We start from the raw sequence: 19,305 nt of genomic DNA, 5'->3' as shown, positions 1-19,305 counted from the left end.
CAGACTTATTAAATATTTTTGAGTAAAGACGGTTGAACTGTGTTTTGAAACTTTACACCACATGCAAAACATTGAATATCTTTCACAATTATTATTACTGACCCTCACAGCAATAACACTACATTGATTTGTCCCAATACATATTGGTATAAAATGCAAGGGACAAACTGTTGTTCATATGAATCACAAGGTTGTTGTTTGGTGCAATGATAAAGATATTAACTGATTACATTGCTGACCTTAGTTTATTTACATTGCTCTATACAACCAACAGGATGATGATGACGAGGATACTTTTATAAGCATTAATTTTAAGACGATACCATTACTGACACAACACTACCATCACTTGTACAATGATCATGATTACACCAACACCACCAAAACCATCAACATCACTAGTAATAGAAGAAGTGTAGTAAATGATCTGGTAGAAATAAGAGAAAATGTCTACAGCATTTAGTTTCATCCCAATGTACTATGAGTTCATATCCTACCAAAATTTACTTTGTCACATCCTGAAGTTGTATTGCATCGAAGTTGTATTGTCTTATACTGAAGTTGTATTATATGTTTGAAGAACTTGTAGCAGAAAACAAAAGTTAACATTGCCTTTCATCTTTGAATCTTTTAGCATTGTAATATGTTCATACCTATTTTCATGCTCATTCACATTCCATTAGTACAGGTTGTAGCTAGTGTTCAATACAAACTCTGACCCAAATATTTTACCTGTCTTTTGTTGAAGCTGACCAAATCCAATCTCTCACACTCACCCCACAATGTTAATCTAAGAATAAACAACCACATCCTCAAAATCTCGAAGTTTACCAGCTAATAGATGATTAATTTTAAAAAAAATGTGAATAGGCAAAAATTATATTTGACAGAGTAAACTGAATGCGAAAGGGTTAAGGAGTTGATAAAGTAAAGTACCAGTCAAGTACTAGGAGTTGATGTAATCTACTAAATCCCACCTGCTAAAATTAAGTGTGCTTAAATAAGAAATAATTGTTATTATTACCATTATTAAAGGAAAGCAGAGAGCTGACAGAATTGTTAGCATGCCAAGCAAAATGCTTAGAGGCATTTTGTCTATCTCTACATTCTGAATTCAAATTCTGTCAAGGTCAACTTAGCTTTTCATCCCTTCAGGGTTGATAAAATAAGTACCAGCTGAATACAGGGGTCTATGTAATCAAGTTACCTTTCCCCACAAATTGCTGATTTTGTGCCAAAATTTGAAATCATCATCATCATCATCTTATAATAATTCTGCTTATCATTGTTATTTAGCCTGTCAATAACACTTTCACATGATTAGAGAAAAAGTGAAAGAAAGAAAAGAGAGATAGAGAACCGTCCATGATGTAAGGTAGAGGGAATGTAATTGTAACGCTTTCACATGATTCGTTGAAGAAAGGCAAAGAGTGAGGCAGAGAGAGAGAGAGAGAGAGAGAAAGAGGGAAAGAGAAAGATGGACAGAGAAGCATCCATAATATGTGGTAGGGGGAATGTAATATTTATTACATGGTTAAAAAAGTTAGTTGAAAGTAGTGATATAGAGGAGAGTTAGGAATATAATTTTAGCAGAGGGGTGATGTTCTGATGGTGAGATTAAAGAAAGGAAGAGAGAGAGAGAGAGAGAGAGAGAGAGAGAGAGAGAGAAAGAGAGAGAGAGAGAGAGAGATGATGATGATGGCAGTGGTGGTGGAGGTGGCAATGGTGAGTGCATAGTGAAAAGTAATTTTTTTTAAAAACTGAACTAAGTTTTTTATATCACCTATCACTTAATACATGTGCATCCCAGTTTCCTGTTTGCCTGTCATATGCAATGACTATCAATAAATCACAAAGGAAGACATTTGATAAAGTGGGGATGTTCTTGCCTGAACGTGTATTTGGCCATGGTCAGCTATATGTTGCATTCTCAAAGGCTCACAAATTATCTGATGTGAGGGTTAAAGTTACCATCACTGACAAACAAGGGAAAAGAAGAGAGAGAACTTACATGAAGAACATAGTCTGCAAAGAAGTATTGGATTGAAAGATGTATGCAAATTGAAATATGTCTTGGCTCTGATCCATCGCCTTGGCTTATAAGTTATCAATGCTGTGGTTTTCAGAGTATGCCACGTGCATTAAACTTTTACCCTCGTGACCCTTATATTTTACATATAAAATTATTTTTCTTACAATAAAATTTTTGTTATCTAGATATAAAATTGTGACTAAGTAAATTTTAAAATGTAATTTTTTCTGTTTATGGTGGGGGGAGGAAGGAAAAATAAGAGTGAATATTTATTTAATGAGTGCTGTGTATAAAGTTTATAAACTTGTACATAAAGTATATATATATGGATATATAAAGTGCATTAAGTAATCATCGTATTCCAATTTCCTTCACTTTTCAATGAATAGCAGATGAGCAACTATCTTTCGATACACCACACAAGCTACACTTTTAAGCTTTTTGGGTAAAGTTTTCAGGAATAACCCAATAAGTTCACTATTAATTCCGTGAAATATTCACAGGTCCCACTAATTGTTATCATTATTGTCATTATCATTGTTATTATTATTGTTATTAAGGTAGTGAGCTGGAAAAATTGTTAGCAAACTGGACAAAATGCTTAAAGGTATTTCATCCATCTTTTTGTTCTGAGTTCAATTTCCACCAAGCTCAACTTTACGTTTCATCTTTTTGGGGTTAATAAAATAAGTATCAATCAAGTACTGGGATCAATGTAATTGACTATACCCCTCACACCAAAATTCCAAGCCTTAAGCTTATAGTAGAAATCATCATTATTATTATTATTATTATTACTAAGGCAGCAAGCTGGCAAAATCATTAGCACACCAGGCGAAATGCTTAGCGGTATTTCGCCCATTGCTACATTCTGAGTTCAAATACTACCAAGGTCAACTTTGCTTTTCATCCTTTCAGGGTCAATAAAATAAGTACCAGTTGAACACTGGAGTCGATGTAATTGACTCATCTCCCACCCCTAAGCTACCCTTGTGGCAAAAATTTGAAATAATAATTGTTATTATTGGTGTTAAAGCAGAGAGCTGGCAGAATCGTTAGCATGCCAGACAAAATGCTTGGTGGCATTTCATCTGTCTCTACGTTCTGAGTTTGAATCCCATCAAGGTTGACTTTGCTTTTCATCCTTTCCAGATTGTTGAAATAAGTACCAGTGGAACACTGAGGTCAATGTAATCGACTAGTCTCCTTTCCCCAAATTTTAGGCCTTGTGCCTATAGTAGAAAGGATTATTATTAGTGTAGTGGATTAGCAGAATCATTTGAGAATCAGAAAAAATGTTTTGCTGTAATTTTTCTAGTTCTTTATATTCTGAGTTCGAATCCCATCAAGGTTGACTTTGCCTTTCATCCTGGGGCCAACAGTATCAGTCAACTCCTTTCCTTCAAAACTGTTGGTCTTGTACATTATATTTAAACTGGCCATATCTGGCCCAAATATTGTACTTGTTTTATGTTCAAACTGGCCCATGTTCAGCTTTGCACACCTACCATACAATGTCATTGTAAAAATAAACAATCACATCATTGACATCTGGAAGCTACAAGACAATGCATGATTCATTTAAAACAATGTGAATAAATAAACATTATATATGACAGAGTAATCTGAATGCTAAAGGGTTAAATCAGAATCATCATTATTATAAGTAGCAAGCCAGTTTTCATGTTCTCCAATGATAATTCTATAATAATTGTACCAATTAATAATTATACCATATACTATACTATAATAATTGTACCAATTATAATTAATACTTCAGTCACTTGTACCCACACTAGTATTCACTTTGCAGGCTATTTTTTGAATAGCTATCTACCCTTGTAATATAGTGGCCAGTTCATACCTTTTTTCATACCCATTCACATTCCATCAGTACATGTTGTAGCTAGAGTTCAATACAAAATCTGCAGTCACCAACCAAAGCAGCTCCACCAGCCCAAGCATTGGTGATGAGGGGTGAGGTGGGAAGCAAATTGAAAGCAATAAAAATAAAGGTGTCTGGCAAATGTTGACATGCATGACCAAACTATTGGGGATGGCAAGTTCTGTATATAGAGGACAGCACCTTGTTATAGGTGTGGCTCTGTGATAAGTGATAAGAAGCTTGCTTCCCAACCATAAGGTTCCCAATGCATGGCACCTTGGGAAAGTGTCTTCTACTACGGCCTCAAGCCAACCAAAGCCATGTGAGAGGATTTGGTAGATGGAAACTGTAAGACACTGTAAGAAACTGTAAGACACATTGTGTATATTATATGTGTGCGTGTGTCTTTTAATCTCTGTCTGTTCTCCACCACCACTTGACAACCCATGCTGGTGTGTTTACATCCCTGTAACTTAATTGGTTCAGCAAAAGAGACCAACAGAAAAAGTATTAGGCTTTAAAAAATAAGTACTAGAGTTAATTCATTCAACTAAAAGTAAAAAAAAAAATCTCCAAGACAGTGCCCCAGCATGACCACAGTCCAATGACTGACACAAGTAAAGGATAAAAGACTACACTGCCTCACGTAGTTGGTGTGATGCATATATATATTTTTCTCAGACACAAATTGTTAGATAGTTTGATACAACACTGATTATCCAGCCATAAGCAGCAAGTTTCAAAGCCATGAAAGGAAAATTAAGCACACCATGTTCTGTGCACAGAACATGGAGATCTTTGTGTAACACTTCTTCTCCTTAAGTACAGTGTCAGTTGCAGAAAGGAAACAAGAATTAGGTTGATAAACACCAGTTTACATAGAAACCCATTTCTTCACCAAATATATGGACCATAACAGGTTATGGTTGCAGCTAATGCCCACACTCATGCTTTGATTCTTAAAGAATCTTACCTTTGAATAATTTTCTCAAAGTGAATTTTGAGAAACTTATTTAGAGCAAAATAAAGCAAGTAGGCTCTTAGAAAAGAAAGATAATTAACAGAAAGAAACTTAAAGGTAACAAAATAACACTAATGAAGACATGCAGTCATTTGCATAGAACCTAATAAAGCAAATAAATTTAGTAGTTTTACAATAAGCACTGAAATTAATTGTTAAAATAGGTTAAAATGGAAGAATATGTTAGAAAAAAAGCATGAAACTGAAACCAAATGAAACATGGCAGGCATCTCACCAAAATTGACTGAAGGCATACTAGTATCAAGACTCAGTACAATGTTTAGTAGCACCAGTGGAAGATTGGAAATACCTGAAAAACATGGATATTTAGTTTACCTCAGTACTGCATCACACAGGAGTAGTGGAGATGTAGACTGATTGCGCAGCTAGCCTGCTATGTGTATGTATGTATATAAATATATACACACACACACACACTTACGTACATATACATGCATGTACGTGCACAGGTACACATATACACACACACATACATATACATGCATGTACGTGACGTGCACAGGTACATACACACACACACACACACACACACACACATATATATATATATATATATTTTAGGGGTGCCAAAAAGTAATGTTACATTACATGTAATGAGTTCAAATCAGCATAAAACATATAAAAATATTTATTCATTCAAAATATAATCACCACCATTAGCAATATTTTCCCACCTTGAATCCACCTTTCTGGTTTCTCAGGTAAAAAATGTCAGGTTCTTTAGAAGAAGAAAATGATTGGAGTGCTGTTTTGACATTGTTCCTGCTTCCGAGTTTTTTTCCACTGATAAAGTATTCAAGTGATCTGAATCAGTGAAAATTTGATGGTGCTTGGTTTGGTGAGTAGGAAGTGCCAGGCAGTGCTTTGCAGCTTAATGAATTTATCTTTCCTTTGTTATCTCCACTGCATTATCACGATGCAGGATGATTTCCATTCTGTTGACTAGTCTTGGTTGGTTTTTGAGCAAAACTTGATTCACATGTTCAAGTTGATGACAACATAGTTCTGTGGAGATACTTTCCTTTGTTCTTATAATTCAAAGGAACAATATTTATTGTATTCCACCAAACACAGCAAAATCTTCTTTGAGTGTAGATCTAATATGAGTGTTGGAACTGGATTTTCATTTGGCAAAAGCCACTGCTTCTTATGTTTATTGTTGGCACTGATTATCCATTTCTTATGACCTGTTGGAATTTCATTAAGAAATGAGGTTTCTTCATTTCTGATTGGTAAATTGCTGAACACACTGCTTTATTCTCAGGAGACAGCTTGTGAACTCACTTCTCCTCTCGAAACACTTTCCCAATCTACATGCAACGATCTTGCACAGTGGACCACGGTTTTTTGACTTCCATGATAAGTCTCCAATAGTTTGACATGGACCCTATTCAATTGCTATTTGCTTGAAAATAAGACATTACTTTTTTGCAACTCTAAATACACATACATACACACACACATATATATATATACACCAACATGTACATACACACATACATATATATACACACACACACATATATGCGTACACACACATGCACACACACACACACACACACAAGCAAAGTAGCCAGTTAGAAAACCTCTATAATCTATGGGACAGCCATATAGAAGTGGTGATAAACATTACACATCATTCAATTCAGCTGTCTCAATTGAGTGATGAGGCATGAATGTCCAGTCTGGATTGAAGTCACTTTAGTCTTTTGCTAGCTGAAATATCTCATCTGTGCATGCCACAGCTACAGATCATAGCTACATTTTGCTAACTGAACTAGTTGATCCTGATCGTCAATGGTTTGTCTGTTCATTTGCTCAACCTCTATTAGTGTTCACCATGGATGAACTCAAAGTGATCACACAGACTTAGTTGATTTAACTAAATTTTCTGTTTGAACATTGGACTGTGAATGTCATAATCGTTTCTGTTATTGGCTCAAAGCTTGAAATTTTAGGTGAGAGGAACCAGTCGATTGCATCAACCCCAGTGCTCAAGTGGTACTTGTTATAATGAGTCCAAAAGGATGAAAAGCCAAGTCAACTTTGACAGAATTTGAGTTTGGAATGTAAACACAGGCAAAAAGCCACTAATATTGTGTCTGGTGTGCAAACAATTCTGCCAGCTTGTTGCCTTAGATTGTTAATTTCATAATGCAATGAAAACTTGTTTACATTCAATATTCTTTTATTGTTTCAGACATATCATGAATATAACTAATGGTTATGTGAGCCTAGTCTTGCAGGCTCATGAGTGGTGGTATCTTACAAAAAACACCTGTACTGGTGCCACATATAAGTACCTGGGCTAGTGCCACGTTAAAAGCACCAAGTACACTCTGTAAAGTGGTTGGAATTAGGAAGGGTATCCAACCAAAGAAACCATGCCAAAACAGACAAATGGAGCCTGGGAAGCTCTCCAGCTTGTCAGCTCCTGTTAAACTGTCCAACCCATGTCAGCATGGAATGATGATGATGATAATATTACTTGTGCTCCATGCTCACTTCATTAGACAAAGATACGAGCACTACTAGGAACAATAAGGCACATATATCATCATCATCATCATTTAACATATATATATAATCTTGGATTATGAGTTGCACCTACCAGCCTGAACACCATCTTATCAATGCCCAAAACAATTGACCATGTAATCATAGACTCTTCTGCAGAATGCATTGTACATCCTCTATGACTGCCAACTTACAGAACTGAATGGACTTACATAATATGATTAGCTACTTTAGCACTGTTTGGTGAATACTATGAACTTATTTGCAGTGGGAGAAAGACAGAATAATGATTTTAGGCAAGGTAATGAGAGATGGTAAAGTATAATGGGAAGAATAAATTTATAGCTGTGTGAGGCTGGTAGTAGGACAGAAGTCATTATTGGGGAGGGAGTATTGGTTGAACTGGAGAAAGAAAAAGGATTAGTGGAGGAAAGGAACGTAAGAGAGAGAGAGAGAACAGAGAAGGGTGGTGAGGTTCCATAGTCATTGAATGAAAGAGGTGTGGGGGTCATGGAGATATCTTATGACATTATATATATATATATATATATATATATACACACACACTATTCTTTTAAAGGAATAGTGTTGACAGTGATTTCAAAGTTTTGACTTGCTTAGCCTTCATCAGACTAAATATGTTTTCTACAAAATGTATAGAGTAATCCTTCAGTTTAATGTAAAATTGTTTTTATTATAACTTGACACATAAAACAAACATTAATATGTGTATCTGTCTGTCTCTCTCTCTCTCTCTCTCTCTCTCTCTCTCTCTCTCTCTCTCTCTCTCTCTCTATATATATATATATATATATATATATATATATATATATACACACACACATACATACATACACACACACTGGTTGATTGACATTTCATGTGTAAATTTTATATAGCACAAGTTGGTGGCTTGTTGGCAGTGTGTTTAATGTTGGAGATTTCCTTCTTCAACTGATCTGAAGTGTCATTATTTCCAGAGACAGAAAGCAGGACTTGAACTCAAAACCACACAGAACAGGAATAAGCATCACAAGATATTCTGTATGATGTTCTAACGATCCCACTAATCCACTGCCTTGAGCTGGTATTTTGTTTACTGACCCCAAAATGTAGAAAAACAAAGTTGACTTTGACAGAAATCAAACTCTGACTGTAGTAAGTCAAGCACTGATCTGATTATACTGCGAATTCACTCCCAAGAGTGTGTACATAAACAGTAAAATTGTAATATATCTCACTAAGCAGTCTATAATCATTTAACTGCAGGAAAAACAATTATGTCTGGAGATGATATAGAATATAATTATGTATTTATTTCGGTATGTGGCTTCATTTTATGTTCAAGTCTCTTCATTTAAGCTGTACTTGTATAGCATAATAATATTGCTTTAAACATGATTGCTTTTTACTTTCACAGTTCTCTGTAATTGCTTTTAGAAAATAAATATTTTTGTTCTAAAAGCAAAGTATTTATTCTTATAATCAAACTCAGAATTACTATTCAAGTCTGTATGTCATGTGTGCATCTGTGTGTGTGTGTGTGTGTGTGTGTGTGCGTGTGTAATTGAAATGAGAACTCTACTCTCAGAAACACACATTAAACACTTAGTTGTCAGGCAGAGCCCCATAAATAGTCGGTTAATTTAGTACTTGTGTGATATCCACATTTAGTACTTGTGTGTTAATTTAGTACTTGTGTGATATCCACATTTAAAATTCATCATCATTTAACATCTGTTTGTCCATGCTGGCATGGGTTGGATGGTTTGACCAGAGCTGGCAAGCTGGGGAGCTGCACCAGACTCCAGTCTAATTTAGCATGGTTTCTATGGCAGGATGCTCTCCCTAACACCAATCACTGTACAGAGTGTGCTGGGTGCTTTTACATGGCACCATATAGGTGCTTTCACATGCCTTGCACAAGGCTTTCATGTGGCACTTCATGAGCACTTTTATGTAACACTGCACAAGTGCTTTTACATGGCACCACACAGGTGCTTTCATGTCTCCACACGGGCATTTTATGTGGCATCACACTGGCACGTTTACATGGCAGTGCATGTGTACTTTTACATGGCACCACACATGTGCTTTCACATGGCACCACACAAGCACTTTTACATGGCACCACACAGGCACTTTTAGATAGCACCACACAGACAATTTTACATAGCACTACACAAGCACTTTTATGTGACACTGCATGGGCGCTTTTATGTGGCACTGCATGAATACTTTTATGTGGTGCCGCCACAAGTGTTTTACACCACTAGAGGGACTGGTCTTAACACTTCTGCTGTGAAGTATGGGTTTTCTTGGTACAGTAAGGCGTCAGGCATCTTGGCCTTTTGTTATCTCACCTGAAATGTTCAGCATCATGAGGTTGTTCTTCAGTACTTCAGCCCATGTCTTCCTGGGTCTCCCACTTTCATCTACTTTGAGAGACTGGCACTTCTTTATGGAGCTGTTGGCATCCATTCACATCACATAACCAAACTAGCACTCTGTTGAACATGTATACTTACATTACACATCCAGTGGAGAATATTAGCCTCATTCCTTTCTAAGCTTTGCATGTCCTCTGCATCCAGGGCCTACATCTCATTACCATGTAGAATTGCTGTCTGTACACATGCATCATACAATCTTCTTTTCACTTGGAGAAAGAAACCTTTCATGGCCAAGAGAGGTAACAGCTCTCTAAATTTCCTCTTTCTATTCTAGCTATCACACTCTCTGTGCATCCTCCCTCGCTACTAATTTGGTCCCCAAGGTAGCAGAAATTATCTACTACCTCTAATGAGCCACCAGGACATCTGAGAGAATCAATTTCCTGAGTCTCTGAAGTTTTTACAGATCCTGGGCATCTTCCACATACAAAAATTATCTTCCCTGATAACCTTCCTATTAATTCACAAGTATAATGATGTATCTTCTAATGAACATGCAGGCATACTTGGATGTGCATTCACAAACTAACTTAAAAATAACAGGACTTCAACTTTAAATTCTCACACTTATCTAATACCTCACTAACTCAACACACCAGCTTAGATATAGAAATGAGAAGATGATACGGTAAATAATCCTCAGAATGTTAAGTAACAATTGATGGAAACATTCTCAACCAGAAATATTGCTACTAGATGTGCAAGTATGAGAGTATGATGTCTTAATGGATAGGGTGGCAGACAATCAGCTGAATGGCTGGCAGTTCATATTCTGTTGCCATCACTATACTGTATCTGAGGTAAAGATATTAAAAAAAAAAAGGCCCAGTGTACATAGTTGTATATAAATAAGCTCCACAGGATCAGAAGAACAACTCACCACTACCAGCAGAGGTAAAATTGCAAATCTGACAAATGGTTTGTTAGCTTGCAATACTAAGTCCAAATCCTTCCGTGGATCTAGAGTAGTTAAGTAATCACCTTCAAACTAGAGTTCACCTATTCTTGCTACATCTTTGATTTTGATTATGACTAAGTGATATGAGCGATATCTGATATGTATACAATGCTTGACATTAAACCAATCACACACAAACAAGCACCACCAGGTGAACATTTCTGCCATTAGGGATAACTACTAAAGGAAGGCTCAAACTTCAAGATATGAATTTTAAACTTATTTCAAACTTATGGTACAATAAACAGATCAGTATTTTAAGGAAACTTTGTCTTCTGATGATTGGCTATAAAATCCTCAAACACATTAACTTGTAGAAAATATTAGGAGTTACTTAAGAAGTGATGAAATAAAGAAGCTGTCACATGATTTATATTCCATATCCTATGGATACAACTAGAAACGATACAATAGTAAATAAAAATAGTAATAATAATCCTTTCAAATAAAGGAACAAGACCTGGAATTTGAGATGGGGAGACTAGTTGATTACATTGACCCCAGTGTTTCACTGGTACTTAATTTATCGACCCCGAAAGGATGAAAGGCAAAGTTGACCTCGGCAGAATTTGATAATAATAATGTCAAATGCATTATGCTTTCATGTAGTTAGCTGAAGGGAGAGGCAAAGTACAAGAGAAAAAGAGGGAAAGAGAAGTGTTAATGACATGAGGTAGCGGGGAATAGCTATGTGGTTAAAAAGTTAGTTGAGGGGAGAGATATATAAAAAGAGATTGCGAAATACAATGTTGAGCAGAGGAGTGATGTTCTGTGGTGAGTTGAAAGGCAGAGAGAGAGAGAGATAAAGAATAAGTAATGACATTATCACCACTAATGTATTACGCTGTGATGTGGTTAGTGGAAATGAGAAGTAAAGAGAAAGAGAAAAATGATAATGACATGAAGAGGGGAATGACCTGATTAAAAGGTTTGTTGAAGTTAGAGGTAGAGATAAATATAAAGTGTTTGGCAGAGAGAAAATTTAAACATCATCTGATACATTATTGTGACCAACAAGAAAATAACATTCTAATCAATTTTTTTTAATATCTTCTATCTGTCAATCTATTTCTCTATCTATTCACACTGACAAATACATTGATGGGTAGATGGTAGAAAGAAGGATAAATAACTTATCATAGATAGAAAGAGATTTTTCAATGAAAGTAAAATAACTCAGCAAAATAGCTGCGGGTGTTATTTTTCAATTTATTTGTTATTCAAACTTTGTATTGCCAAAAATTAGTTATAAACAAACAACTGAACTGAAATGAAATAAAAATATTCTTAGTTGGCAAACAACTTAGACTAAGTTTTGTTACTGGAAACTATAATGGTCATGATGATGATGGTGACGTAAAGTTGATAGTGAAAATTGTATTTTTTTTTTAACTAAATTTTTCATATTGCCTATCACTTAAAGCATGTGCATAAATGCAACTGTTCATCATCTGCTTGCTTGAAAATTGATATTCGTTTACAGAATACGGATGAAAGACAATGTAAGCTAACAAGAGAATGAATGAGACTATATAGACAACACTATAAAGAGCAGAGGGCCAAATCACTGAACAAGCACAGTAGAAGATAATATGAATCAAAGAGAATACAGTGAGTCTGCACAACATGTAAGGAAATGTGTTCAAGATAGAAGAGAGAATGAAATTGAGAGAGTATGTCAAAAATACTGTAAACATGGTTGAAAGTCACAACATTGATGACATGACTATTCTCTGTAATCATTGCGAAGCTCTTAGATTTATAAATGAACCTCTGAACTGCTGAGAGAATAGGAAAGTCATGCTCCTTCAATTACAACCTGATCCAGAAGAACTGAGGGTTTTTTTTTTTTTAAATGAAAATAATGTAGAATATACAATTTCAAAAGAAATACTAATTTTTATGGTTCTATATAAACTTCCAACCATCTAAAAATGTTTCATATTTATCATAGAATTTCTACAGATACTACTAGTAGTAGTAGTAGTAGTAATAATAATCCCTTTTACTATAGGTACAAGGCCTGAAATTTTGGGGGAGGGGACCAGTCAATTACATCGACACCAGTGTTTCACTAGTACTTAATTTATCGACTTCGAAAGGATAAAGGTGCAAAGTCGACTTCAGAACATAGCTATAGGAAAAATTCCGCTAAGCATTTCGTCTAGGATGCTAACGATTCTGCTAGCTTGCCATCTTAATAATAACAGCAACAACAATGACGAATAGCAGCGCAAGTGAAAATTCCACAGTCATTTTGAAAATCTTATATTTTTCTGAAGCATTTCGTTCTTGAGATAGGGTAAAAGTCCACATAAGTAGAAGTGTAGATACAATTTCAAGAAACCACATCGTTGAAAGCCAAAACCTTATGTCTTCTGTGCTGTGAGTTGTTATCTGTTATCATTCACGTTATGTCAAGAAGTAAACAATGTTAACTATAGAACAAAATCAATACTGTACATTGGTAAAGTCTTAACAAATCTTAACATGGATATTTTAAAAAACTACAAGACTTAGCAGTCTACCTGTATAGCTATTAATCTATCTAACTGTACATTTGATATATCTGTTGACTTATCTATCTGCTTGTCAGTCTATCTATCCATCTATCTACCAGTCAGATAGTCAGTCTACTTTTCTTTCTGTCAATGTTTGCATTTGTCTACTCCATCAAAATGGATAAGCATTTAAATCAAATAACAAAAAAAAAAAAATAAAACAACAACAGAATAATGGCAATGCCACAGCCTTTGAACTGAAACATGTGAAAAATAACATCTAAAGTTATTTGCTAATTAAAGTTATTTAATTTAATTAAACTATCAATATATCTAGCCATTCATCTTTCTTTGCCACTCTTTCAACTATACCACAATCTCTAGTGTTAAACATTCTATTCTTCTGTACTTCTTCCTTCAAATAACTATTTAACCACATAACATAACAGCAGTCTCTTTCTCCTAGCTCTCACCACTAACACTCTTCTCTCTTTTTGCCTCTCCTTTCAACTAGTCCTGTGACAGCATATTAACATATAGAAATAATAATAATCATAACCACAAAAACATAAACCTAATCATTTGTATACATAGATGCAAAGTCACAAACTTATGGAAAATAGAGAAATGGGATACTGTGATATTTATATTACCAAGAGAAGTTGTCATGCGAACGATTCCAACTTAAATGCTGCCATTACCACCATCATCATCACTCACACCACGGTCAATAGTGAAGCATTCTAAACTCAAGGCCATTGCCACAATAATAACAAGCTTATTTAACAAACTTAAAAAAAACAACAACATCAAGATAAACAACAAAATACAGACAGAGGCAAATAAGAAAAAAGAATGAAAAGAATATAGCAAAAAAGGGGGTAGAGAGAGAGAGAGAAGGGTTAAACTCACCTTTCCAGTCTTTACCAATACAAACAACAAAGTGATTGATGGACAACATTGCAGCATGAAGGGACATCAAACATATGTAGAGCTGAAACAGAGACAGTGTACAGTAAATTTAGTTTATTTGAGCAGGCATATGTAGAAATGAGAGACAAATATCAGGTATATATGAAGGTGTAAGAGAGACATACCAGTTATATATGTAGAGATGTGACAGAGACAGATATCAGTCACATGTAGGGATGTAATAAAGACAGGTATCAGTCATATGCAGAGATGTGACAGGTATTAGTCACATATATAGATGTAACCGAGACAAAAATTAGTCACAAGTAGAGATGTAACAGAGATAGACATCAGTCATATGTAGAGATTTAACAGAAAAATATCCATACTCGACACAGTGTAAGTGCCTTGAGAGAAAAGTTGGATCTAAGAAGCACCAGATGTTGTGTGCAAGAGAGACAACTGCACTGGTATGGTCATGTGGTGAGAATGTGTCACACTGTAGTGGTTGAGGGAACCTGTGGAAGAAGTAGACCCAGGAAGACCGTCCAACCCATGCCAGAATGGAAAGCAGACGTTAAATGATGATGATGATGATATCAGTCAAATGTACAGATGTAACAGAGACAGAAATCAGTCACAAGTAGAGATGTAACAGGGATAGATGTCAGTCATCTGTAGAGATTTAACAGAGATAGATATCAGTTACATACATAGAGATGTAATAAAGACAGTTATCAATCATATGTAGAGATGTAACAAAGATATATTAGTCACATGCGTAGAGATGTAACAGAGACAAATATTGGTCACATGTAACAGACAGAAATCAGTCACAAGTAGAAATGCAACAGAGACAGGTACCAGTCACATGTAAAGATTTAACAGAGACAAGTCAATCACATATATAGAGATGTAATAGAGACAGATATCAGTGACATGAGATGATGCGACAGAGAGACATCAGTTATGTAGAAATATCTGTCTACATATGAGTGACATCTGCTACTGTTAGACATCAGATACATGTAGAGCTCTAACAGACAATGCAGCCAAGTTAGTTAATCTAAGCAATTCTAATCACAGTTGTTCTAAGAGACTCAATAAACTGTGACACTTGAAAAGCATGGTACACTTTTGGACTGATTTAATGCGTTACATTCAGGATTTTAAAAAAAAAACGAACGCACAGATTAAAGTTAAAATGCTACTTGGAAATTTACTACAATAACACTTAAGGTACAAAATATACAATATTATACAATACAAATGTTATTCCGCAAGGAAATGACAATTATTAATATTGCTGGCCTGTTTTGAATGTCCACACTATGATATATCCAGAAAAGGACATCAAGTGAATAGAATATACACAAATAATCACCAGTAACAGTCCAGTTGATGCTCAATATACATTCACTAATGATGAATCAAACCTCTCCTGATATCAGATCAGCACTCTCCTCATTTCCAGTGTTCTCTCTTGTTCTCCCCGTCCGCTGCCCTTTTTAAAGGCTATTTTTTTCCCTTTTTCTTTTTCTCATGGCATGGACTATCCAATATGTTTTTTTTTCTCTTTCTTTCTGTTTTAAAAATGACTTCGTTCTTATTATTTCCTTTTTTTTTCTGTTTGAATGCACGGAACGACATTCGCATTGCACAAATGTTAAATTGAAATTTTTTTTCGCGTTCATAACAAATGTTTCTAATTTAATTTATTGTGTTAATATCACAACACATTGGGAATTAGTGCAATGAAACAGCTGTAGAAGGTTATGTGTAATAGAGGCACAGCAAGGAAGATCACATAGGACATACAAAATCCAATGCTAGACACCTGTCTATCTAACCCAAATCTAGGTAAGATATGTGCTTATCTAATTCATATGGGAAAACATGAAAATGTAATGATGATGATAAAGAAAAGAAGACTGTAGTCTGTCTTACTAGTGTGTGAAAATAGACAAGTTTTTTCATATACCTGTGTTTGTGTGTATACTGTATGCATATGCTATCATGTGTGACAGCCACACATACAAGTGTAGTACGTGCCAGATTGTTGAAATTCTCTTCCCCACCTTCCTATACCCATACAATCCACACTCACCAAGGTAGAGAAGAACAGTTCACCTCTCATTACTTACAGTAAATAACACGAAGAACTTTTGGTTGCTCTCTCCGACACAATTGTTTACCCAGGGACAATGATGGTCCATCTTTCGTATACATCGTTGACAAACACTGAAATAATTGACAGAGAAATGTTTTAGGCAGGAATTAACACACACATGCACTCACTATATTAACAAGCACACAGAGGTGTTAGATTAAAAAAATTGTTTAAAGCATTAAACTTCTAAACTAAATAAAATTTTCAGTTCAGAAATATACATCAGCATACAACTGAGAGAGAGAGAGTGGGGGGAGGGGAGAAGAGATGGATGGGTGGGTGGGGATAGATAGATAGATAGATAGATAGATAGGTAGATAGATAGATAAACATTGAAAGGAAAAGAAAAATTATAAATGTAGCTATGCAGAAATGCCTCCCTACAAATATATGAAGTTTTCAACATATTCTTCCAAATTACTGAATATATGTGCACTTTGATTTTAATATTTCATTTTTTGCTTCACAGCTCAACTTAGCTTTATAACACTTTCCATAGTCAAACATACAGACAGACAGATAGGTAGGTAGGAGTAAATAACATGTAACATCTGCTGTTGCTACAGGCAAATAAATGAAAAAATGTAAAAGAAGACGAGTTAATTCTGGAGGGTGATGGTACCAAACCTTTAAAATCAGATAGAAAAAACAGCCTTACCTACAATGATGAGCTCGATCTGGTTTAATGCTTAGACATTTTGGACATTGGAAAACCACTTCTCCTTTTTTCAAACCTAATTTCATTAAATTCTCTCTGGTGGCGTTCCCTCGTGGTACAGCACCCTAAAGACAACAAATCAATATGCAAATTTTTTAAAAGTTTTTTTTTTCTCTTCCCACCTCTACCTCCACTATATTCAAAGCTTAATCAGAAGAGGAAGGCAGCATCCATGACCTTTAGCAGACCTTCAGAGACTTGGGAAATGGAGTGAAATCATGACTCAGAGATTATCTTCAGATCAAAGATCTCATCTGAATGTTTGCAACAGATTTGTAAAAGTACCCAAAGGACAGGTGGTGATGCTAAAACCAGGTGACAGGTTAAATCATTTTTCAGTTACTTACAGTTTGAAGGAGGGACAATACCCATGACTTTCCATGTTCTTCTAGACTAGCGAGATTGATGTCATTAATGCTCTAGTGGAACATTTGAAATTCAACATCTGCAGGAAAGACATGAGCAGGGAAGGAATTCCAGAGGGCCAATGTTCTGGGAAAAAAGGTTTAGGTAAAGTAATTTATGTAGGGTCTGGATACATGCACAGACACACAACAAGGGTGATGAGTGAAAGAGAGAAAGTGGGCTAATACTTCCTAAGCAGAAGTGGTCTGAGACCAGCTAGCTCCAAAGAGAAGAGGCTGTTATACTATTAAAGAACAAGCAAAGTCCATCCAAGTAGCTTTCACAAAGTTTCATCTCAAAACAATTTAACAAGAGATTAGGTCAAGCTGATGCTATTGAAAAGACACCAGCCCTTGGAACTAAACCATCTTGCAATAGGATTAAATCCAGAACTGCAAAAGTGAAGTAAACTTCCTAACCACATGGTCATTCACACCTGCACCTATGTCTGTGCAAGCATGAGTTTTTTTTCTTTCTAAGCCTTTTGTGATCATAATTCTAATGTAAAACATTGTCTTTGATTTTTAATTAATTATGAAAACAATCAAGAATTTGATGGGATTCAGTAAAATGATTAATATTGTAATTTGGTATTTGGAACATAACAAAACAAGCATTACATATAAATATCATCGTCCTTCAACATCTGTTTTCCATGCTGGCAGGAGTTGGACAGTTTGACCAGAGCTGACAAACAGGTGAGCTGCACCAGGTTCCAGCCTGATTTGGCTTGGTTTCTATGGTGGAATGTCTGCTGGATGCTTTTAACATGACACTCATACAAGCACTTTTACATGGTGCTGACATGAGTGTTTTTTACGTGGCACTGGCACAGAGCTCTTGCAGGCCAATCCTCATCAGGAGAAATGACATTAACACTAAGGTTTTAATTTAAATACGAAAACATTAAAACACTATGGTTTGTAATCTAGGAAAGGGAACAGTTTTTTGCAAAATGGGTTAAAGAGTAGGTTCACAAGGGAGTGTGGTCAAAAATCTGGTTCACTCACTCAAGAAATTATGTGATGATAAAGTCTTAATGCTTCATATAATTATTCACATGTGTATACATTCCAGCATAAATATATGCAATGAAGAATCCTCATTAGTTAATTTAAAAACAACTGAAGGTCGTGGAATAAGAAGATTCCAATGTTATGCTAGGAAGCAGTAATAAAGTTATCAAGATATAAATCTTTAGTTGAAAGCAGATTATTTTCTTCATACAGTTAATACAACACCCTTAGAATTGTTCTTCTTCTTTGTATAACTACTGGATATTATGAGATATTTTCAACAGGTTAATAATACAACTCAATATGGCACTTCCTGAAAATTCTATAATTGCTTATTTCATTTTGTACAGTCTATCAGAACAGATTACACATACACAATATATGATTCTAAACAGCACATTACTAAGTTCTTTTACACATTAACATAGAAATAAATTACATACCTAAGAATTTTATTTATTATCCTTAATAGTATTTCTACAAAATTTTTGCATAAAAATTGATACAGAAATTTTATGAATTAATATTTTTATACAAAACATTTATCTTTGTTAGATACTTCTCACTAATTTGTATGAGTTACCATCCTAATTGAGTTTGTATAAATATTTTTATGCATCCGTCTTCTCTGCCCACCATTCCTGAAAGGGTCATTGGGGTGGAGTCCTCAAGCACCTCCTCCATAGGGTCCTATCA

The 19,305-nt window shown here is 35.2% G+C and overlaps 1 protein-coding gene across 12 annotated transcripts in view; it reads right to left on the bottom strand.

Moving 5' to 3' along the window:
- LOC106878124 (palmitoyltransferase ZDHHC3) overlaps nucleotides 1–19,305 on the bottom strand; it is a 105,704-nt gene that overhangs the window by 16,111 nt on the left and 70,288 nt on the right. For 7 of the 12 annotated variants that reach the window (XM_052966505.2, XM_014927238.3, XM_014927239.3 and 4 more), the window contains 4 exons: nucleotides 17,129–17,253; nucleotides 16,445–16,541; nucleotides 14,301–14,382; nucleotides 5,174–5,248 (listed from right to left, as the gene is read on the bottom strand). In XM_052966505.2, coding sequence (XP_052822465.1) covers nucleotides 5,174–5,248; nucleotides 14,301–14,382; nucleotides 16,445–16,541; nucleotides 17,129–17,253 — 379 coding nt within the window. The remainder of the gene's footprint in view (nucleotides 1–5,173; nucleotides 5,249–14,300; nucleotides 14,383–16,444; nucleotides 16,542–17,128; nucleotides 17,254–19,305) is intronic. The other 5 variants (XM_089348947.1, XM_014927241.3, XM_089348948.1 and 2 more) reach the window with 1 other exon arrangement.

Source organism: Octopus bimaculoides, chromosome 3 (assembly GCF_046866305.1).
Source record: "Octopus bimaculoides isolate indiv1 chromosome 3, ASM4686630v1, whole genome shotgun sequence".
Taxonomy (NCBI): Eukaryota; Metazoa; Mollusca; class Cephalopoda; order Octopoda; family Octopodidae; genus Octopus; species Octopus bimaculoides.
Note: the sequence above shows the minus strand (reverse complement) of the source record. Positions and strands in the feature narration are given on the sequence as shown.